General features: G+C 39.0%; 1 protein-coding gene across 1 annotated transcript in view; it reads left to right on the top strand.

Moving 5' to 3' along the window:
* Positions 1 to 24,619, top strand: part of CSMD2 (CUB and Sushi multiple domains 2) — a 1,542,159-nt gene that overhangs the window by 1,154,003 nt on the left and 363,537 nt on the right. Inside the window, exons 16-20 of the mRNA XM_073571899.1 lie at positions 1,262 to 1,400; positions 8,133 to 8,320; positions 14,935 to 15,123; positions 15,463 to 15,579; positions 19,451 to 19,666. Of these exons, the coding sequence (XP_073428000.1) occupies positions 1,262 to 1,400; positions 8,133 to 8,320; positions 14,935 to 15,123; positions 15,463 to 15,579; positions 19,451 to 19,666 (849 nt within the window). The remainder of the gene's footprint in view (positions 1 to 1,261; positions 1,401 to 8,132; positions 8,321 to 14,934; positions 15,124 to 15,462; positions 15,580 to 19,450; positions 19,667 to 24,619) is intronic.

The raw sequence follows: 24,619 nt of genomic DNA, 5'->3' as shown, positions 1-24,619 counted from the left end.
GATTTTAGTAGGATTGGCCAATAAGCTGAACTGAATGGTGGCACATTATTAATCAAAATGTCCTCCAACTGCATGAGCCCTGACCCTAGACTGAAAGAGCTAACGGAAGAGTCTGAAAGTATCTCCTTCCTGCTATTTAAGTAATTGATTCATGTTTATGGGGTAATCATCAATAAACCATTAACGGATATGAATTGATCACATTTATTTTTTCACTTAAATTCGTGTAATTTTGTCTCAAAAGCATTTAGCTTTGGCTAGCTTCAGGCTAGCTTCAGACTAGCGTTTTGGCCCGCAGTGCACGGCCGCTGCTAAGCCCCGCCCCCTGCCGCGCCCCCTCCGGTCATCTCCTCCTAGTGTCGCACATTGCTGCATGCGATCTGCACACCCTATCTTTAGCCTTGGGGTGACCGTGCACTAGTAGGATTTTGAGTGCGCTGCACACTTTTGACGGTACTCCGAGAGCACCAAAATGCAACATGGTACGTTCGGCCCACGTCAGCGCACCGTCAAAAGGGCGCAGCGCACGCAAAATCCTACTAGCGCAGGGCCAGCGCACGGTCTGCGCACCCTATGCTAAAGATAGGGTGTGCAGATCGCATGCAGCGATGTGCAACACTAGGAGGAGATGACTGGAGGAGGTGCAGCAGGGGGCGGGGCTTAGTGGCGGCCATGCGCTGCGGGCCAAAATGCTAGTCTGAAGCTAGCCTTTAATTGATATTTTGAAATGTTTGACTTCTACTGCCTCTAAGAATCAGAGTGCATACCAGACTGCAGACTGAGTTACCCATGAAATTCATTTAATCAGTGAGCTTGTCTGACTACAGGGCCTGTAACAGTTGCGCCTCTTCTGCAGACCTATCTCCTAAGATAATTTCTTTTACTCACCTATATGGTGCCATCATATTCCACAACACTTCACAGACATTATCATCACTGATCTCATTGGGGCTCACAACCCAAATTCCCTGTCAGTATGATGTATTTGGAGCGTGGAAGGAAACCGGAGAACCCGAAGGAAATCCACCCAAACATGGGAAGAACACACAAACTCCTTGCAGATGTCATCCATGGTGGGCTTTGAACCGAGGACCCCATTGCCACAAGGCTACATTGCTATTCCTTAGTATAACAATATTATGATTTGATAATTTTTAATCATTATTAGAGTGATAGATGTTAATATTTATACATATAATAGTTATTGTTTTTGCTATATTATTACAACACATTTTAATGTGATTTTTATCTCTTCTAATAGCTCCATGTGGTGGACATCTGACTGCTCCAAGTGGGATGATTCTGTCTCCTGGTTGGCCTGGGTTCTACAAGGACTCCTTGAATTGCGTGTGGGTTCTTGAAGCACAACCTGGATACCCCATAAAAATCACATTTGATAAGTAAGTTATCTTAAAACATTGTCTGTCTGACCAATGGAACTCCCATTTTATGTATGTATTATATCTTGAAGGTATATTCAAAGTAGAGTCATAAACATGACTCCATGCATTAAATATTCATCTACTTTAAAGTAGACCATCATATGGTAAGATCACATAGAGCTGATATTGAGTGAAAGTGTAACTGTTGTTTTAATTTTAATTTAATAATAATGTAGAGGAAACAATTTTAATAATCTTTCAAATATACCTTGTAAATGAAATCAGAAAGAAAATCTTTCAAAAACCTTCTAGAAGATTTCCTCCTATGCTGTTTCAGAAGAAAATCCAAAGATACTGAACTCGGTTTTCTAAGGGTGGGGACGGAGGCTAGACTGCATGCGCCCTCCTGGCTGGATCCAGTACATTGTTTGTAAGTGTATCAGCAGTTTAGCTAAGTCTTCAGCATAGTGCTGATCACTGTCAGATGTTGGTTGTCAGGAAAAAATAAAGAGATGGATCTTTGCTGCGGTGCTGAGAACACAAATGTATATTATCGGTGTACAGGTGGAAGTATCCAGGAGGCAGTATTGAGGAAGAGTGGTTTTAATTGTCATTGTGTTCACAAAAGTCTTCACCAGGACAAAACACATTCACAAATTGTGGTCTGTCTTGATGAAGGAGTATGTGAACTACGAAACGCTTTGACAATAAAAAATGCTATCCATCAATACTGCCTCCTGGATACTTCCGCCTGTACATCGGTAATATCCATTGCTATCCTCGGTAGCGCAGCAAAGATCCATCTCTCCATTTTTCCCCGCTGGATATCCCTCCTTAGATCTGCAGCAGCTCCTTTTCTGAGTTCGGAAAGTGTTGTGGCTAACACAACCACACCAGGTAAGCACATTCCTGTACTCATATTTTTCCCACTGCTCACCAGATAAGACTATATTCCACTAATGTTTTTCCAGTGTCCCCTTGTAGCTGTAAATTACATTGCGCAACAAATTTCAGGGAAGTTCTTGTCCCCTGAGAAAATATTATTGTATAGTATAGATTTTGATATGCTGAACACGAATATGTGCTCTAAAAGTCTGTATCACGTAAGATTTTTAAGAAACAACAGTTTATAGTCTACATTATGACTTCCGAGACACTACATACATGTGCATCGATATCAGTAGCAAAAGCAATTGTTCAAAAGTGTTTTGCAGATGACTTTCATTTATAATCCGTGTCAGATGCTTCTCGAATAAGATTCCAGCAATAGTCAGACAGCACTGATGTACTCCACTTTCGCTGGTACCTTTTCTCCAGCAGCGCAATGTCTTGGTGAAATCTTTCACAGTGTTCATCGCTAACGGCACCAACATTGGCTGGAAAAAAGTCCAAGTGAGAATGTAGAAAATCCATTTTTAGTGACATATTACATTTCATCAAATGATATGCTGTGAGCATGTTGTCCACGAGTTGTTCAAAGTCCGGTGCACTGCTGTTGCCAAGGAAGTTGAAGGTCACATCTTTAAAGGCTCTCCGTGCCACTTGATCAGCACCTTGCAAAAGACCATCAAAGCTACTGTCATTCATTATATCTATGATCTGTGGGCCAATAAAAATACCTTCTTTAATCTTTGCATCACTTATTCTTGGAAATTTCTGTCGCAAGTAAGAAAAGGGTTCCGATTCTTTGTTCATTGCTTTGCCAAAATTCCTCATAAGCCCAAGTTTAATATGCAAAGGAGGGAGAAATATATTTGCTGGCTCAATGAGAGGATTATGTTTAACATTCTTCTGTCCAGCAACCAGGTTTTCGCGGAGTGGCCAGTCCTTTCTGAAATAGTGCATTTCTTGTGCACAACTGTCCCACTCACAAATAAAACAACAATACTTGGTACATCCAAGCTGCAGTCCAAGAAGAAGTGCAACAACTTTTAAATCACCACATATGTTACACTTATAATTTCTATTAATGTGGGTCAACAGTAACTCCATATTCTCATACGTTTCTTTCATGTGTATGGCATGTCCAATAGGTATAGAAGGATAGATATTTCCGTTGTGTAGTAAAACAGCCTTCAGACTTAAAACTGAGTCAATGAACAGTCGCCATTCCTTCAGGTCATGTTTGCATCTAAGAGCACCAAACAACCCCAAGACTTCATTACAAAAGGTTAAACTGTCGACATGTTTGAAAAATTGATTAAGGTCTTTTTGACGACTGCAAAAAACAGAAACTCTTGTTCCTGGTAATAAGAGATTCCGTTCTTGTAGCCTTGATCCCAATAATTCTCCCTGCCTCTTTGACAATTTCAAATCTCCGACCAAGTCACTCAGATCAGCTTGACTGAACAGATGTGGATTAGATGTAGAAGGCTCAAAGTCTCTGTCTGCAGCAGTTTCGTCTTCCACTGACATTGTTAGCTAATCGTCATCGTCCTCCATTGTCCATACTTTGGGCGGCTATGGAACATGAAGACGCACATCGTGCGGCACTGGTCTTATGACTGAAGGAAGATTAGAATATTCTATTGATTTCTTGTACTTTGCTGAATATCCTGTTAAATTTGTAAGCCAGAAGTAGCAATCTGTTACATGATCTCTCTGCTCTCTCCATATCATTAGGACAGCGAATGGCATTGAAGGCCGTCATCCATTCAGCCATGCTCTAAGTATTTCAATATTGTCTTTTGATTCTTCCCCTGCTCAGGAGATGTGGTATCCTCCGTACATGCTCAGACGAATGATTCACTGCACCTGTGCGGAATTCACATAATAAGTGCTTGCATATGTGTAGATCAGCGATTTATGTTATTTCAGTGGAAAATTCAGAACATACTGTTTCAGAAAAAGTTCATATATGAGTTTTTAGAATTATAACAGAATATTATAATGTTTCGTATCATTTCTCAAAAACCTTACGTGATAGGAAAAATCTGAAGTCATTTCTGAAATCAGCATGAAAAACACTCAAAATTGTCCGAGGGACAAAACCTTGGTAACACAGTGTTATCTGCACACAGCTCATTCTGCCTTATCTGCTGGTCCCTGTGTGCTAAGTAACATCGTCAATTTTTAGCACAATGCTCCAGCTCTGTCAGCTGTTGGTTCTTGGTACACAGCTTCTCTGTCCTGTCAGGTGATTGTGCTCAGTAACATTGGCACTTCTCAGTATATAGCACACAGACAGAGGACAGTCAACAGAGAGAGCTCAGTTACATCGGCACTTCTTTCTCTACCCTATTAGCTTGTACCTGTGTGCTGGTTCTGAGGGACATTTTCTGGAACTTTCATCAAGCACAGGCAAAATAGGAGTCAGCAGCTGAAAGCATATTGAGAATTGCCGGTGCCACTGAGCATGTTGCAATTTTCAAACTTTTTATTTTTATGCCCCTAAACTAAATAGTTATATCACACAAAAAAGTTAATTTATAACATTTACCACATGTCTACTTTACATCAACATCATCTTTGAAGTATGATTTTTTTGGTGAAGAAATTAGAATCATTAAGAGTAGTGATGAGCGAAAGTGCTCAGAAAAGGTGTTATCCGAGCATGCTCTTGTGCTAAACAAGTGAATTCAGCGTGCTCGTTGTTCCTCCTTTGGTGCTATGATTTGATGTTTTGAAGTGATCATTACTTATGGTGATTTGAGGTAGAAATTGTTTGGATTGGTTTTGCTCAAAAAATGTGTTTGAGTCCCCACGCCTGTATGTTTTGCAGCTGTTCGACACATGCAGGGATTTGCCTAACAAACAGGGCATGAAGCCGTAGGGACTCAAACATATTTTTTGAGCACACTGAAGACACTGGTTAGCACCCGAGCATGCTTAAATAGCGCCTTATCCGAGCACATTCGCTCATCACCATTTAAGAGTTTATCAGCAATTTTTCATTTTCCCCGCAACATTTACAAGACCAATTTTTTTATGGACCGCATCAAATTTGACACCATTTTAAAAAATCCAGTCCTCAAAATGTGCAAAACCACATTCAAGAAGTTTATTAACCCTTCAGTTGCTTCTCAGAAATTAAAGCAATATGGAAGAAAAAAATGAATATTGTATTTTTTCCCACAAAAATAATGCTTATAGCCACAAAATTGATAACAGAAGAAAATGGACCATACAATATGTTGTACAATTTCTCCTGAGTATACCAATACCCCATACAGTATGTGGGGTAAGGCTACTGTTTAAAGTAGGCACACTGGAACTCGGAAGGGAAGGAGCACCATTTGACTTTTGAAATGCAAACTTAGTTGGAATCCATAGAAAACGCTATGTTGTGTTTGCAGAGCCCCTGATGTGTCTAAACAGGTCACAAAACAAGTGACCTCATTTTGAAAACTAAACCCCAACTTATCGAGTAATGTGGAGAGCACTTTAAACCAACAGGCGCTTCACTGAATTTTATAATGTTAAATAGCGAAAATTAAAAAATTCATTTTTCTCACAAAAATGTTGCTTCAGCCCTAAATATTTCATTTTCACAAGGGTAACAGAAGATAATAAACCATACAATTTGTTGTGCAATTTCTCCTGATAACCCATATACTAATAATAATAATCTTTATATATATATATATATATATATATATATATATATATAGCAACAACATATTCTGCAGTGCTTTACAATTCAGAGGTTCATATACAACAGTCATAAGTAACATAGCTAAAGATAATACAATAATTAAAGTGAAAACAATGATGACCCTGCTCTTCAGAGCTTACAATCTACAATTAGTTATGTGAGACACAAAGTTCAGGTGTTTACTTACAATGATGATCCAGCCATCTTGAAGGAATGGGAGATAGCTAAAGGCTGCATGAGCAAGTCACCAGACAGTATTTGTTGTGCTCTTGGGTGTGATGGAGTTTGATGAAGAATTATATTCAGAGAAATTTTTGAAAGGGCTACATATAAAAAAACTTCGATTAGGTAACATAGTAGGCTGCTCAAAACAGATGTGTCTTTTAGGGTGTGTCCAAAACTGTGGTTAGTTCTAATTTTGTGGCGTAGAGCATTCCAAAGAATTGGTACTACTTGGGAAATGTCTTGGACCCGGGAGTGGGAGGTATGGTTAAGTGTGGATGTTAGTCAAAAGTCGTTTGCAGATCGTAGAGAATGGGTACACCGATAAACAGAAATATATACTACTGTTTGGACACATGACATGAAGGGACAGAGTGCCAATTGAGTTCAGGAGTGCAATTTTGGCTGGAATAGATTGTGGATGCATGTCACATTTGAGGAGCCCCTAATATGCCAAAACAGCAGAAACTCTCCACAAGTGACCCCATTATACAAATTATGCCTCTCAGTGAATTTATCCAAGGGTTCATTGATCATATTGACACCACAGGTAAGTCACATAATTTTATATCATTGGGCAATGAGGAAAAAATAATTACACTTTTACGACAAAAATTTAGTTTTAGCCCCAGATTTTACATTTTCACAAGGGAAAATTGGTAAAAATGGCACCAAAATTTGTCACACAATTTCTGCTGAACATTAAAATACTCCATATGTGGCTGTACAGTGCTGCTTAGCCACACAGCGAGACTTGGGAGGGACTAAGTGCTATTTGCCTCCTGGAGCACATAGTTTCCTAGAACAGTTTGCGGACTCCATATACAGAGCCCCTGTGTGCTAGAAGAGAAGAATTCCCCTTAAGTGACCCCATTTTGGAAATTATACATCTTTGGGAATTTATCTACAGATGTAGTGGCGAATTGACTCCATGGGTGTTTACCAGAAACAGGCAGCAATGGATGTTGCTGAGTGAAAATTGTAAATCTGCCGTTGTAATGCCCAGTACGTTGTGCTGTATAGTATGAAACTTATGAACAGCTCATGCTTCTGGAAACATGCACCCATAAATTAAGTAGGCTTTTATTGCTATAGAAATCTCAAACATGCGGACGCTAAATATGACTTTGTCAACAAGCTTTTGAATTCACTCAATTTTAGGCTAAGCTATGAGCCCAAAATGCGTTTTCATCAGATGTGAATTTTCGCTCTTGTAGGGCTGATTTCCGGCATAATCCACTGTCACTCATCTATCCCACAGAATCGGTTTACGTGCACTTTCAATGTTGTCATCAGTCATGGATGGGCGTCCAGCTCCTTCTTCATGGCTGACACTTGTGTGACCTTCCTTGAACTTCTCTATCTATTCGTACGCTCTTCTTTCCAACAAAACAATTTCTCCATACTGTGCACAAAGTCGTTCATAAATATAAGTACCAGATAAACCGTTAGATCACAAAAAAATGAATTACTTGCCCTTTTTTCATGCGAATTACAAGTGTGGGAGCCATTAATTCTCACACAGAACCAAATGAATTGACATAACACGTTCAAACCTACAAAGCAGAGACTATGGAAACAAAGACCTCTTAAGGAAAGAGCTGATAATACAGTACAGCCAACAGAAGTTGTAATATAATCCAAGTGGGGAAAATGTTTGGCTCACCCTCATATCTGGTATGTCTTGCTAAGAAGAACAAAATTTAAATCCCTAACTATGCATGTCAAGCCATGGCTCTAATACATTCTGTCATGCCATTTGTATTACTAAAGTTATTATTATTTGATAATTATATTTATAATGTAACTACACGTATCAAATTTATGAGACAAGGGCTACTGTATTTTTTCTAGCAGGAACCTTACTTGATTTTCTTGAGGATGCGCGTACCTTGTTATAATTTGCAATTTTGTCTTATATTTTGTTCCTACAGGTTTAAGACTGAAGTAAATTATGACACACTGGAGGTGAGGGATGGAAAGTCTTATTCTTCTCCATTGATTGGGGTCTATGATGGCACGCAGGTTCCCCAGTTCCTGATCAGCACCAGCAATTTTCTCTACCTCCTCTTCAGCACTGACAAGAGCCACTCCGATGTCGGCTTCCAAATTCGCTATGAAAGTAAGCCTTATCTTTATGTAAAATTTACGTGCTGGATCGCAATATCCACATATATATATATAATATATATATATATATATATATGCAAACCAATTTTACTATAAGGCCGGGTACCCACTGCGCTATGGCAGTCTGTTAACGCTGCCATAGCCTCCCATTGACTAGCGCATCGCGAAGTATGCCGTAAAGCGGCACACATTCGCGATGTGCCATTAAGCACTGACGGAGCCTTGGACGCGGGCTGCAGCGTCTGAGGCTCCGGAACAGCTAGCGCTGATGATTCATCAGCGCTAGTGGTCATAGCATGTCACCGCTAGCGCTGATGAATCATCAGCGCTAGCGGTATAGCATAACGCAGCCCGTCAATGCTATGCGTTGATAGGGCTGGTTAACGCTATGTGAACCTGGCCTTATACAAAAAAAACTACATTTCAGCCTGGCTCCAAATTGCTACATTTTCTCTTTTGCCGATTTTGTGTCTGTTCTATTGATCGAAGATTAAAAAAAAGAACCAAGTTTCTTCTATTTCATTAAAAATAATTATCCTTACCCAGTGAAAAGAATAAATATGGAAATCAGACTTTAAGGAATTGTTCATTTGTGTAGCCGTAAACTCAGCAGGCAGGGCAGCGCACCCCTCAAATATAGAGAAATTGGCGTCATTGTGTTAGCTGGGCTGTTGCTCGATGTTTGGAGAGCTTAAATCTATTAGAAGCTGTTCCGCACTCTGCAGTCTGATCATCTTTATTGATTTTCTTTTACCATAACAACTGGAGTAATGACTTCTGAACAGCATTATTGAATAAGAAAGCTGCTTTGATTTCGCCCTAATTTGGGTTCTTTTTCCTTTGCTTTGAATGAGAGCTGCCAAGTGACTATTTCCCAGAATTCTCTTCTGCTTCACAGTGTGGGCACATTTCAGTCTGTTCTCTGCTAAGCACAGAGTTATGGATGTAAATGTGTTGCTGTATTAACTCACCAGCTATAATTTAGTATTGTTCCTGCTCCGGTACTGACAAAATAATCAATCTGTCTATCTCTCCGAGGCTGAGTCAAAAATCATCTGCACTTTTATTTTAATCAACTTCCAGAAAAGACAAAAGCATCATTTCTCAACATTCTCTCTGCTTTTTAACACACTTTGTCCATATGTCATCAAGCTGTCTTCATTTTTTAATCAGTTGTGAATCTCTGTCCTCGTAGAGCTGATTTTCCACATAATCCACTGGCACTCGTCTATCCAACAGAATCAGTTCAAGTGCACGCCCAATGGTGTCGTCAGTCGCGGACGGACGTCCTTTTCCTTCCTCATGGCTGGGATTTGGGTGAACTTTCTTGAACGTTTCTATAGATTTGTACACACTTCTTCAGAACAAAACACTATGACCATACTGTGTACGAAGTCTTCGATAAAAACAAGCATCAGACACACCATTAGACCACATGAAGCTCTTCTTTTGTGGAAATCACGATTGTGGCAGCCATTGTTTCTCACACCACAGTCACAAATGAATTGAGAGCAGAGATTATGGAGACAGCAATCTCTTTGAGAAAGATCTGATAAAACAATGTAGCCAACAGAAGTATTAATATAACTGGAGTGCAGAAGTGTTTTTGACTCACCCTTGTTTATGGTGTTTTTTGTCAAAAACTCTAGATCACTAACCTAGCGTGGTAAGCCTTACATAGAAACCATGACTGTATTGCACACTGACATACCATGTGTACTATTAAGGGTTCAATTATTATTAGGACCGTTTTGTTAAACCATTCTTTGCATGAAAGTTAGCCTTACCCTTTTTCAACACCAATGCTTAACCAAATATATAAAAGAAATTAGTTCTGTGTCAGTCAAAGAGCTAAACATTAGTGCTTCAGACTGGGCGACGACATACTGTTTGCATAAGCTTTACAAGGACCTGGTTGGTTAAGGGACCCAGTAACACCATGAAATAAGTTTTTGGCTGTCTGTTAAATTGCATATAAAGAACATAGCTATAAGGAAAGTCATAGCTTATAATTGCTAGGAAATTGTTAGAGAGACATAAATGGGCACTTGATGATGAGATATTGGCGCGTATGGGGGGCCATATACTGTTCTTGCAAAGCGGCCATCTCCTGTCTATCCCAGCTTTGGAAAAGCTATATAAATAGATAAAGTCTTTGAATCTCTTGCTCAGTGTCACAGATATTTTTGTCTTGTAGTATACACTATAAAGGAACAAACTGCTATAATTATTCCTAACAAGATGGAAGTCAGGCTACTTTCACACTTGCGTTTTTTTGCTGCGCGTTTTTTGCACACACAAACGCATGAGAAAAACGCATCATGCATTTGTGTGCTTTTTTTGCGGGTTTTCGTGCGTTTTAAAAAAAAAACGCATGCGTTTTTTGCGCATATGTGCGCATTACAAAGCACACGTATGCACACCCATAGACTATAATGGTTGTTTTGCTGTAAAAAAACGCATTGCGTGCGCATGCGTTTTTTTTGGTCAAGTCGGACGCACAAAAAAAAACAACAGGATGCATTTTGTGCGCCCGAGCGCACACTACAAAAAAAACGCATGCGCGTACAAACGCGTACAAACGCATGTGTATGCGCACCTATGCACACCCATGTTAAAGATTGGGGGGAAAAACGCATGCTTTTTTTGCACTAAAAACAGCGCAAAAAACGCAAGTGTGAAACCAGCCTCACTCTAATACATTTCTTTAGAAAGTGAACAGCAATTTTTAATTAAATCTTGCTGTGCTGCCTAAGTGTTCTGCCTTGGGATAACCTTGTGAAGACCTGCCCTAGAAAATAGTTAAAAACATTTCGGTTACGACTACATCCTCACTGACAGCAGCTATACTAATATCTAATTAATGTATTTCCTAGCTTCAAGACATCTGGTATGAAAATGTGACTTTTCCTTGCTTGCCAGCCAAGATTTTAAGTTACTTGATATCTAGATTACTTTATAGATACTGAAGCTGCTCATAAAAGCCCCTAGATATAAAGAAAGACCATCATAATACCTCATCATCTTCAACCTTCAGTTTCCCATAATATATACAGCTCTTGCCAGCCATGATTATACAAGAAGTAGATTTGCTTCAGGAGCAAAAAAGATATATGGTATCTTACCCTTGTATATAGGAAACTTTTTACCAGCTTTAGTAATGTGCCATTATGCTTTTACAAAATCTGAGTTGTTTGTCTAGAAGTAAATTAAAATTACTAATAATAAATGAATCGGCCCAATCAACAAAAGTCTCGGACATAAATATTGATGATTCATAATAGGTCATCAATATCAAATGGGTTGGGGTCCAACACCTGGTGTCCTCTTCCAACATCCAACACACTTCTATGATCTGGAGATTGATCATGATGACATGATGAAGGAGATCTCTCCATGGCTATAGTACGGGAGCTCTTTGTGATATGCACAAATTAAGCTTCATGGACCCAATAAAAAGAAGAAAATACAATTTCTTATCGTTTATTATAAATACCTTTATGTCGTTTCCACAGATAGATAATATTTTATCAACTTGTACTGTGTCATTTGTCTTTAAAACAATACTCCTGGCTAAAAAAATGAAATTATGCTATAAGGTAATAATATTGAGGTAGACTTGATCCCTTCTCATTTATATTCAGAGAATCTCATGGAAATGTAAGGCCATACTAATGGTATACAAAATGCCCAAGGAGGTTATATGAAAAAGAGAAAAAATGTCACAGCAAGGGATCCATATACACAGGCATGTATAGGTACATCCAAGGTCGCCTTCCCCTGTTTGCTACGGGCCCCCGATGAGCTGACATGTGCCCCTATCAGTCGCAGGTGGAATCGCGATCCACCCACAGCTGTTATCATGGTAAATGCCAATGTCAATCTCTGACAGCAACATTTAATATGATCGTGCCGGAAGCGCGTCACAAACCCCACCCATCAGCGCCTGGGTCACATAACCGTGCGTCGACAATGGGCTGGCATGACAACCTGGGGTCTGAGGAAGCAGGTGATCATAGCAGGTGATTATTTTAGCTACACACAGGAGGACTGCAGCCCTGCTATTTGTAGCACAGGTGATTGAAAGGTCACAGCTTCTAGTCTCCCATGTAGACTGTGGAAGCTAGTAAAAAGTAAAAAAAAAGTTTTAAAAAATATATTAAAAAAGTATAAAAGTTTAAATCAAGCCCAATTTGCTTAATTCAAAATGAAACAATTAAAAATACACATATTTGTTATTGCCGTGTTCAGAATCACCCGATCTATCAATATATTACAATGCAATAACGGTCGATCAAAAGGTCGTATCTACACCAAAATGGTATCAATAAAAACATCAGCTTGGCACATAGAAAATAAGCCATCACCCTGCTCTAGATCAAGAAAAATGGAGACACTATGTGTCTAGGAAAATGGCATCTGTTTTTTTTTGTTACAAACTTTGGATTTTTTTCACCACTTAAATAAAAAGGGGGTTACTTGTGGGGGTTTCCACTGTTTAGGTACATCAGAGGCTCTCCAAACATGACATGGCGTCCGATCTGAATTCCAGCCAATTTTGAATTGAAAAAGTCAAGCGGCGCTCCTTCCCTTCTGAGCTCTGCCATGCACCGAAACAGTGGTCCCCCCCCACATATCAGGTATCAGCGTACTCAGGAGAAATTGCACAATAACTTTTGTGTCCAATTTCTCCTGTTACCCTTGGTAAAATAAAAAAAATTGGACCTGAAGTAATTTTTTTGTGAAAAAAAGTTAAATGTTCATTTTTTTTAAACATTCAAAAAATTCCTGTGAAGCACCTGAAGGGTTAATAAACTTCTTGAATATGGTTTTGAGCACCTTGAGGGATGCAGTTTTTAGAATGGTGTCACTTTTGGGGATTTTCTATCATATAGACCTCTCAAAGTGACTTCAAATGTGATGTGGTCCATAAAAATAAAATGGTGTTGCAAAAATGAGAAATCACTGGTCAAATTTTAACCCTTATAACTTCCTAACAAAAAAAATTTTGGTTCCAAAATTGTGCTGATGTAAAGTAAACATATGTGAAATGTTATTTATTAAGTTTTTTGTGTGCCATATCTCTGTGATTTAAGGACTGTGATAAAACACTCCGGGATCGCCTTTGCTGGGGTCAAAGGTCATGTGCGTTCAGCATGAAACTCAGGTGCTGTTATGATTCCACCACACGGCGGGGGAAGAAGGTGCCACTGAACTCCACCCCCCACTGACCCTACCTACTTGCCGGTCCCACCCTAGCCGGTGGGCGACAACTGGGCGGCGGTCCCTACCTCGGCGTAAGTGCAGGGAGCTACAGTGAGGGTAAACCGAGGGTGGAATGAGTGCAGGACAACCTAAGGGAGACAAGCAGCAGCAAGGAGGGCTACTAGAGTGAAACTAAAGAGTGAATAAACCTGAAGGGTAAAACCACGAAACCCCAAACTAACACAAAAAATGCTAAGCTTTCAGCAAAGACAAAAGCGGAAAGCTGGAGTCCCAGAGGTACTCAACGAAAGAGAGACCGGGAGGCTGTCAGAGGCAGTACCGGACAGCGCGGTAGGGAAGGCAGGAATCCGTACCACAGAAGAATCACCGGCAAGGAGTGAAAGCCCTGTGGAGTGCTAAATAGGAAGAAGGCGGGACATAAGCACAGGAAACAGTGAAGCAGCCAATCACCAGAACGGAGGAAAAACGATGAACGACAAAGAACTAGTTGATCAGAAACTGTATATTAAGACTGGTTGTGTGGCACAGCCAGTAAGGCAGCGAGACTTGCTGTGGAACACAGACTAGACCCCGGTACGAATCCTGACAGGTGCACAGCCGGGGTCTGGGTATAACTGACACTGGGTCAGGTTTATTAAAGGTGAAAGCAATGCATAAAGGGAAAAAAACATAAAACAAATCCTTGCCTGTCTGGCACTAACTAAACAAGGTACAACCTAACTACCAACTGGCGGGCTTCTCCCGTCCAGCCAAACCACAGTTACAGTGGGCACTGCTTTCACTCACGTGTGTCTCTCACACAGACAGGCTCTCTGTGTCCCCAGGCTGAGACACTCACACAACCACCTGGCATCCTTTTATATCCGCCTCCGATTATTCATTAGTAACCAGGTGAGATACTGACCAGACTAGGCCACATAGGAAAGGTATCTGGGCGAGATATAACTGCCCTTATCCACTATTCCCACATGATTCTCACAGGACATAAAAATACAAATTTGGAAAATTGTGAAATTTTCTAAATTTTTGGCAAATTTCAATTTTTTTCACAAATAAACACAAGTTATTTGAATGAAATTTTACCACTAACATTTGTGCCGGGCAAATAAATAGTTCCTGTGATACCTCTGATCTCTCCCAAATGAGTAGCATTGTCACACTCTTAAAAACAAGGCAGAGCATAGGAAAGTGATATACAGTATGTGTTTTGACTAAGGAAGATTGACTTATACAGCCAAAAGTGTTCTATTTGTGACATTATGTATATATGTTATACCTTTAGCTATGATTTCCATTGACTATTCATACATACTACCACGTTTGTGTGATAATAATGATGATGGTGGTACAAATCTCATTGATTTTTTTTCATGCCTTCAGCTGTAAAGTTGCAGTCAGATCACTGCCTTGATCCAGGAATTCCAGTCAATGGTCAGCGACATGGCAATGACTTTTACGTTGGAGCCCTTGTGACTTTTAGCTGTGATTCAGGTTACACCCTCAGTGATGACCAAGCACTGGAATGTGAGCCGAACTTCCAGTGGAGCAGACCCCTGCCCAGCTGTGAAGGTATGATATGACATATAAGTATACATGAAGACATACAATTGTGCATTGATGCATATGCTGTAGTCTGAAGCTTGACAACCTTAACATTTCAGTTTAAGGTTTTTGTGAAAGCAATGCACAATTTAGTGATGAAACTGGATTTCTTCCTCTCCTAGGGAATATATATTATAGACTATTGTAGTATAAAATGGCAAAAATAAAAAAATCCAAATGCCCTTATAGCCTGTATATTATTGATAGATACTATTAATTTAATTGTTATTTATTACATATATTTCATATTAATAAGTCTTCAGCCCATAAATATGTCACTGATTTGAAATGGTATTCTCTTTGCAGCTCTTTGTGGAGGTTATATCCACGGATCAAGTGGAACAATCTTATCTCCAGGTTTTCCTGATTTTTATCCTAATAATCTAAACTGCACTTGGACTATAGAAACTTCACATGGGAAAGGTAAGAGCTTATAGTTCACATCCCTATTTTGAGAAATAAGTCACATCTCTTTCTCCTGTTTCCCAGCTTATACCAATAAACATTTAATTGCTGATTCATGAATTATGCCATGAAACTGAAATGTTGCAATTTTTTCGCAACTCATAATTGCGCAAAAATATTGTGAAGTTTGATGTTTTTAGTCCTGTACAGCTCCACCCACGTTTTATAAAGTGGTCAGAACTCAGCAAGAGAAGACATGGCAGAGCGTATTAGCCAAATTATAATTTATGCCACAGAAGAAGATAGAAATGTATTCCATTCCTGACAGTTATATTCAAGAATTGAGTACTTTTGCTGAGTTTTTGGAGCAGAAATCCCAAGCTTCTGAAGAGATTTAAGTGTTTGAGAAAATTTTTGGGGAGTTTTAAGAGGCGGTTTTCTTTTTTTGATGAGATTTTGAAGGGTTCCAGAAGAGTTATTTTACATAAACATTCTATGCAGCTTTTTGATTTGACAAAGTTTAGTCTGGAACTGATTTCATTAGGCTCTGTTTCAAAGAAGTGACATGCACGTTTATTTCCACAAGGTATTTTAAAAACCTTTAAAAATAACCCTCTAAAAAAATAAGCACACAAGGCAAACGGAATCCATAGCTTAATACTCTAAAAACTTTTATGGATACTAGTATGTTTAATAATCATCCAAAACTAGGAAAATGTGGATGAAAACTCTGTTAGCTATGTCAATGGAAACCTTTATAATACATCAGATTTCTTTCAGAAAAGGAAAGAATGAAAACTACATTAAAATAACATTATGCTCATCATAAATTAGTTTTTTTTTTTTAAATATATATCACATAAATCCTTACTTTACTGTGAGGATTTTCAGGGATTTCTAATCTTACCATTTACTTTTAAAACACGTCGTCAATGTATCAACAACATTGACTGTATATTACTGTAACTATGAATGTTTCGGTCATGGTCTTGCAGCTTAGTCCTACAAAGTCTCGTTCACTAGAATAGGCTTAGTATCTAGCACATCAGTCACTTGTATGTATGTTGTAGTGCCTGGGTAAACTATGAATGCTTCACTACAGCAATCATTCACTGATGGCCTATCCTAATTTCATTCAATGGCTCTTAGATATCTCTACAGTCCATGTCGCCATACCAAATTATGACTACAGTGGGAAAAAAAGTATTTAGTCAGCCACCAATTGCGCAAGTTCTCCCTCTTAAAAGATGAGAGAGGCCTGTAATTGACATCATAGGTAGACCACAACTATGAGAGTCAAAATGAGAAAACAAATCCAGAAAATCACCTTGTCTGATTTGGCAAGATTTATTTTGCAAATTATGGTGGAAAATAAGTATTTGGTCACTTAAAAACATGCAAGATTTCTGGTTCTCCCAGATCTGCAACTTCTTCTTTAAGAGGCTCCTCTGTCTTCCACTCATTACCTGTAGTAACGGCACCTGCTTGTCCTAAGTCCCGTCCTCTTCTCTTTGTACACTGCCCCTATTGGTCAAACAATCAGTAGATCTGGTTTCCAGTACCATCTCTTTGCTGATGACACCCAATTATACGCTTCTTCTCCTGACATCACGCCTGCCTTTCTAGAAAACACCAGCGATTGTCTTAACGCTGTGTCTAACATCATGTCCTCACTATATCTGAAACTGAACCTGTCAAAGACTGAACTCCTTTTGTTTCCTCCTACTAATGTACCTATACCCGACTTTGCCATTTCCGTGTGTGGTTCCACTATTACTCCCCAGCAACATGCCTGCTGTCTTGGGGTCATACTTGACTCCGAGCTTTCCTTTGCCCCCCACATCCGATCACTGGCTCGCTCTTGCTATCAGCACCTCAAAAACATTTCTAGAATTCGACCTTTTCTTACTTTTGACTCCGCAAAAACTCTTAGGCCTGTTTCACACTTGAGTTTTTTGTGTCAGTTAAAATCCGCCAAAAAGGCGGAAAGTGCATCCGTTCCTAACTGATGTGAACGGATGCCACCAGATCCGTTTTTTTGACGGATCCGCCGAATGAAGAATTTTAAAGAAACCGCTGCCTGGGAAGGGGAGAGAGAGAGAGAGAATTTTTTTTCTCTGTCCACCAGAAATGATTTCAGGGTTAAATTTCCTCCTGATTTCATTCCTCCGGGCATGCGTTCTATAAAAATGCGGATCCTGCAGTAGAAAAAACGTTACATGGTCCGTCCAGGCATCTCAGCAGACGCAAAAAAATTGACGGATCTGCAAAAAAACGGATCCAACGGATGGCCATCCGTCAAGATCCGCCGGTAATGCAAGTCAGTGGGGAAAAAAACGGATCCGCCAAAAAAAATGGCGGATCCGTTTTTTTTTGCAAAAACGGCCGATTTTGACTCATGGTCAAAAACGGAGGTGTGAAACAGGCCTTACTGTTTCTCTTATTCATTCTCGTCTTGACTATTGTAACTCTCTTCTAATCGGTCTCCCTCTTACCAAACTCTCCCCCTCCAATCTGTCTTGAATGCTGCAGCCAGGATCATATTCCTCACCAATCGTTAAACCGATGCCTCTACCTTGTGCCAGTCATTACACTGGCTACCCATCCACTCCAGAATTCAGTATAAACTTATTACCCTCACCCACAAAGCTCTCCATGGCTCAGCACCACCCTACATCTCCTCCGTTGTTTCAGTATCCCAGCGTACCCGCGCCCTCCATTCTGCTGATGACCTGAGGTTAGCATCCTCAATAATCAGAACCTCCCACTCCCGTCACCAAGACTTTACACGTGCTGCGCCAATTCTTTGGAATGCACTTCCCAGGTCAATACAATTAGTCCCCAATCCCTACAATTTTAAGTGTGCCCTAAAAACGCATTTATGCAGACTGGCCTACCGCCACAACACATTAACCTAACTATCCCTGTGTGGCACAGCCAAAAGTTTTACCATAACCAGGTTCCCCGCATCATGTTCCCACATGCCTTATGCATCTATTATCCCTCTGTGTCTGTACTGTTACACACTTAACATTATGGCTGGTCCATTCAATCAGGGCAACTGTTACCACCCACCTTTCATGTCTACCTTTTTCCTCATAGATTGTAAGCTTGCGAGCAGGGCCCTCATTCCTCTTGGTATCTGTTATGATCTATGTGATTATTGTTATGCTGTAATATCTATCGTCTGTACAAATCACCTCTGAAATGTAAAGTGCTGCGGAATATGTCGGCGCTATAGAAATAACATTTATTATTATTATTATATGCATTTTATATATAGCATGAATAATATACTATTATATACATTTTTGTACTTATGATGGATATTTGAAGCACATACACTAAATTTTTCAAAGAACAGTTCAACATAAGGACATTTGCAAATTCAGTTGCAATTCCGGCACTATGAGTCCTCCTAAATTGAGCACAAAATTGGAGGGGGTCTGAGTAGTTATGAATGGGTATATGTTTAAAGCATCATATTGTATCTTATTATATGTTATTGTAATATGCCAGTAAAAGAGGATTTAAAGATAACATGGTTAAACTGAATATAATGTATGAATTTAACCTATGGTAATTGTAAGAGTTCCTCTATACTGAAAGGAGTGATATTTCATCCAATGTACTCGATAATGAGCAGTCTTAAAGATCATCCCATTTCAATGAACAAACTAATCATTCATGAGAAATAAAATGACATTTATCATTTAATGCTATCATGTAATAGTCTGTCTAAGACACTATTGCTATACCAGCCATCATTTTTAACTCCTGGGTCAAATCACGTAGACTTTCTTATTTGCGGAGATCTTTTCTTAATCACGAGGTGGAATGCAATTGCTGAGCCCTGATCTATGCTGATGACTGTATTCTCACCCTTCAGGTGTATTCTTCACCTTTCACACCTTTCACTTGGAAAGCGGCCATGATTATCTGCTCATCACAGAAAATGGTAGTTTCAGCCAGCCACTAAAACGTCTCACTGGTTCAAGACTACCGACTCCTATTAGTGCTGGATTATATGGAAACTTTACAGCTCAGCTTCGCTTTCTCTCAGATTTTTCCATGTCCTATGAGGGATTTAATGTCACTTTTTCAGGTAAGGTCACTTCTGTTATGTTACAATCAATCATCCATAATGTTGTAATGTTTCCCCTGGGATGAGCAGAGCAAGTTTTGTCTTAGCTCAAACAGCATGGAACTTGGATATTGGACTTCAAAACGTGACAACTAATAAATTGACTGATATTAGTTTTCTTAAAAAAAGGTTTTGTGGTTGACATCATACAGTATTATTGATTTCAATGATGGCTGTCAATCTTTTTGAGAATTGTATTGGTTTCAGATGTGTAAGGAGATGGACATACTGTCCACATTCTCCCTTGAAGACACATGTTGTTGTGATGTGATGTGATGCATTATAATTAGTGTTGAGCGATACCACCAGCGTCGGACTGGAACACCTTGGGCCCACCAGAGAAAATCATTCTTGGGGCCCACTATGTAGCTGCATAGAGTTAAATACCAGACCACCAATTGTGCGGTAAAACACGCTAATATCCTCATATAATATAAGGTTGTACATGTCTTAATTATGTAGCAGGAGTTGGGGTAGCCTCCCTCATAGAATATAAAGCAGCCCCCTCATAGAATATAATGTAGACCCCTCATAGAATATAATGCAGCCATCTCATAGAATATAATACTGCCCCCCTCATAGGGTATAATGCACCCCCTCATAGGGTATAATGCACCCCCTCATAGGGTATAATACTGCCCCCCTCATAGGGAATAATGCACCCCCTCATAGGGTTTAATGCACCCCCTCATAGGGTATAATGCACCCCCTCATAGGGTATAATACTGCCCCCCTCATAGGGAATAATGCACCCCCTCATAGGGTATAATGCTGCCCCCTCATAGGGTATAATACTGCCCCCCTCATAGGGTATAATACTGCCCCCCTCATAGGGAATAATGCACCCCGTCATAGGGAATAATGCTGCCCTCCTCATAGGGTATAATACTGCCCCCCTCATAGGGAATAATGCACCCCCTCATAGGGTATAATGCACCTCCTCATAGGGTATAATACTGCCCCCCTCATAGGGAATAATGCTGCCTCCTCATAGGGTATAATGCTGCCCCCTCATAGGGTATAATACTGCCCCCCTCATAGGGAATAATGCACCCCCTCATAGGGTATAATGCTGCCTCCTCATAGGGTATAATACTGCCCCCCTCATAGGGAATAATGCTGCCCTCCTCATAATGTATAATGCTGCCTCCTCATAGGGTATAATACTGCCCCCCTCATAGGGAATAATGCTGCCCTCCTCATAGGGTATAATGCTGCCTCCTCATAGGGTATAATGCTGCCTCCTCATAGGGTATAATACTGCCCCCCTCATAGGGAATAATGCACCCCCTCATAGGGAATAATGCTGCCCTCCTCATAGGGTATAATACTGCCCCCCTCATAGGGAATAATGCTGCCCTCCTCATAAGGTATAATGCTGCCTCCTCATAGGGTATAATACTGCCCCCCTCATAGGGAATAATGCTGCCCTCCTCATAGGGTATAATGCTGCCTCCTCATAGGGTATAATACTGCCCCCCTCATAGGGAATAATGCACCCCCTCATAGGGTATAATGCTATATAGATATATAGATATAGAGTTAGATAGATATAGATAGAAAGATAGATGTAGAAATAGATAGATATAGAGATAGATAGTAGATAATGGATAGAAAGTAGATAATGGATAGATATAGATAGAAAGATTCATAGAGATAGATAGAGATAGATAGAGATAGATATAAAGATAGATATAGAAAGAAATATAGATAGATAGATAGATCGATAGGTAGATAGATATAGAGATAGATAGAAAATAGATAATGGATAGATAGATATAGAGATACATAGCTATAGATAGAAAGATATAGAGAGATAGATATATAGATAGAGATAGATAATAGATAGAGATAGATAATAGATAGAGATATACAGATATAATAATAATAATAATAATAATAATATTAATAATATAGACATATATAGATAGATATAGAGATAAATATATATAGATAGATGGCTATAAATAAAAATAGATATAGAGATAGATAGATATAGAGATAATAGATAGAGATAGATAGATATAGAGACAGATAGATATAGAAAGATAGATATAGAGATAGATATAGAGATAGACAGATATAGAGTTAGAAAGATAGATAGATAGATATAGAGAAAGATATAGAGATAGATAGAGATAGCTAGATAGATAGATGGATAGATAGATATAGATAATAGATAGATGTAATAGATAGATATAGAGATAGATATAGAGATAGATGGATAGATCAATAGATAGATAGATAAAGAGAGAGAGATAGAGATAGATAATGAGATATAGAGATAGATATAGAGATATAGTGTTAGATAGAAAGATAGATATAGAGATAGATAGATATAGAGATAGATAGATATAGAGATAGAAATGGATATAGAGATAACAGATAGATAGATAGATAGATAGATACAGAGATAGATAGATAGTTATAGAGATAATATATAGATAGATATAGAGATAATATATAGATAGCTATAGATAGAGATATAGAGATAGATATAGAGAGAAACAGATATAGATATAGAGATAGATATAGAGATAGATAGATATAGAGATAATAGATAGATATAGAGATAGATAGATATAGATATAAAGATAGATAGAGATAGAGAGAGCGGTAGATAGAGATAGATATAGAGAGATACAGAGATCGATAAATAGATAGAGAGATAGATATAGATATAGATAATAGATAGAGATAGATAGATAAAGATAGATAATAAATATAGAGATAACAGATAGATATAAAGATAGAGTAAGAAAGAAAGATATAGAGTTAGGTAGATATAGATAATAGAGATAGTTAGATAGATAGACATAATAGATAGATATAGATAGATATAGAGATAGATAGAAAGATAGATATAGAGATAGATGTAGAGATAGAAAGATAGATATAGAGATAGAGCGATAGATAGATAGATAGAGATAGATATAGATAGATAGATAGAGAAAGATAGATAGATATAGAGATAGATATAGAGATAGAAAGATAGATAGATATACAGAGAGATAGATATAGAGATAGAGATAAATAGATAGATAGATATAGAGAGAGATATAGAGAGAAATAGATATAGATATAGAGATAATAGATATATATAGAGATAGATATAGATATAGAGAGAGATAGATACAGAGAAAAGATATAGAGATAAATAGATAGAGAAAGATAGATAGATATATAGATATAGAGATAGAAAGATAGATATAGAGATAGAGCGATAGATAGATATACAGAGAGATAGATATAGAGATAGATAGAGATATATAGATAGATAGCTATAGAGAGAGATATAGAGATAGATATAGAGAGAAATAGATATAGATATAGAGATAGATATAGAGATAGATATAGATATATATATAGATATAAAGCTAGATATAGAGATAGATATAGAGATAGAGCGATAGATAGCGAGAGATATAGAGATAGATAGATACAGAGAAAAGATATAGAGATAGATAACGGATAGATAAATAGATAGATAGGTATAGAAATAGATAGATATAGATATTAGATAGAGATATATATAGATAAAGATAGATAGATATAGATGGTAGCTAGATAGATAATAGATATAGAGATAGATAGAGTAAGATAGATAGATATAGAGATAGATAGACATAATAGATAGATATAGAGATATATAGAAAGATATAGAGATAGAGAGATAGATATAGAGATAGATGTAGAGATAGAAAGATAGATATAAAGATAGAGCGATAGATAGAGATAGATATAGAAATAGATAGATATAGATAATAGATAGAGATAGATAGAGATAGATAGATATAGATAATAGATAGAGATAGAAAGATAGATAGATATAAGAGAGATAGAGAGAGATATATATAGAGATAGATAGATAGATAGATAGATAGAGACAGATAGAGAGAGCGAGAGAGATATAAAAAAAAACCAAAACAACACAATACTTACCTCTCCTCCTCGCTCCCACGCTGATCCCGGCTTCAGTGTCAGGAGCTGCCCCCTCTGCCAGACACACAGCGGGTGCGCGATGTAGTGATGTCATCGCTCACTGGCTGTGAGTCAGGAGCAAAGAGGACTGAGGGCGGCGCCGGCCCTGATGCAGAGCGGCTTACTGGGCTGGGGCGGGGCCTCTGGGGGTGGAGACTGTGAAATGATATTCACTGCTTCGCAGTGAATATTCATTTCTCTTTAGTAGCGGGGACAGGGGCTCCTGCCTCCTGACACCCGCTGCTGCTCCGCTGGCAGGGGCCCCCATAGCAGCTGCATGGTGTGCGACACACCACTGGCTGGGGGCCCCTGGAGCAGCGGGGGCCCTAGGCAACTGCTGGCCCTGTATGCCAGCAGGTGCCAGGGCCCACCAGATGCCAGGGCCCACCGGAGAATCCACCGGTTCTCCGGTGGGCCAGTCCGACGCTGGATACCACCATTGAAAAATATCGGATCGGATTGGATCAGCCGATATCCAAAAAGTATTGGGTATCGCCGATTCCGATTCCGATCCCGGAAGTCCCATTCAAGTCAATGGGACAGAAATATCGGAATTAAAAAAACCCTTTCTTTCCTTGTAGGTTAATTCTACATGAAGAAAAACAACTAATAATAATGTAGAATGTCTTGTGGGAGGTTTAGGAGACATTAAAGCCATAGAGGTTTAGCCCAATCAAATGGAATAGAAGGAATTTTTTTTTTTTTAAAGACGTTTGGAGTTAGGCTACTTTCACACATCAGTTTTTTGCCGTCAGGCAGGATCCGGCTATTTTTAGAAAAAACGGATCCGGTGTAAATTTTGGAGAACTGTAGAAACGGATCCATTTTTCTGCCGGATCCGTCTAGCAGGTTATATCTGTTTCCTTGGGGCTGGCCAATTGGATCTGAGCATGCGCAGACATAAAAAAACGGATCCGGTGGCTGGATCCGTCT

This window comes from Dendrobates tinctorius, unplaced genomic scaffold (assembly GCF_039654945.1).
Source record: "Dendrobates tinctorius isolate UK_male_01 unplaced genomic scaffold, ASM3965494v1 ptg000007l, whole genome shotgun sequence".
In the NCBI taxonomy this organism is placed as follows: Eukaryota; Metazoa; Chordata; class Amphibia; order Anura; family Dendrobatidae; genus Dendrobates; species Dendrobates tinctorius.
The sequence above is the reverse complement of the archived record's forward strand: the minus strand, read 5'-3'. Positions and strand labels throughout refer to the sequence as shown.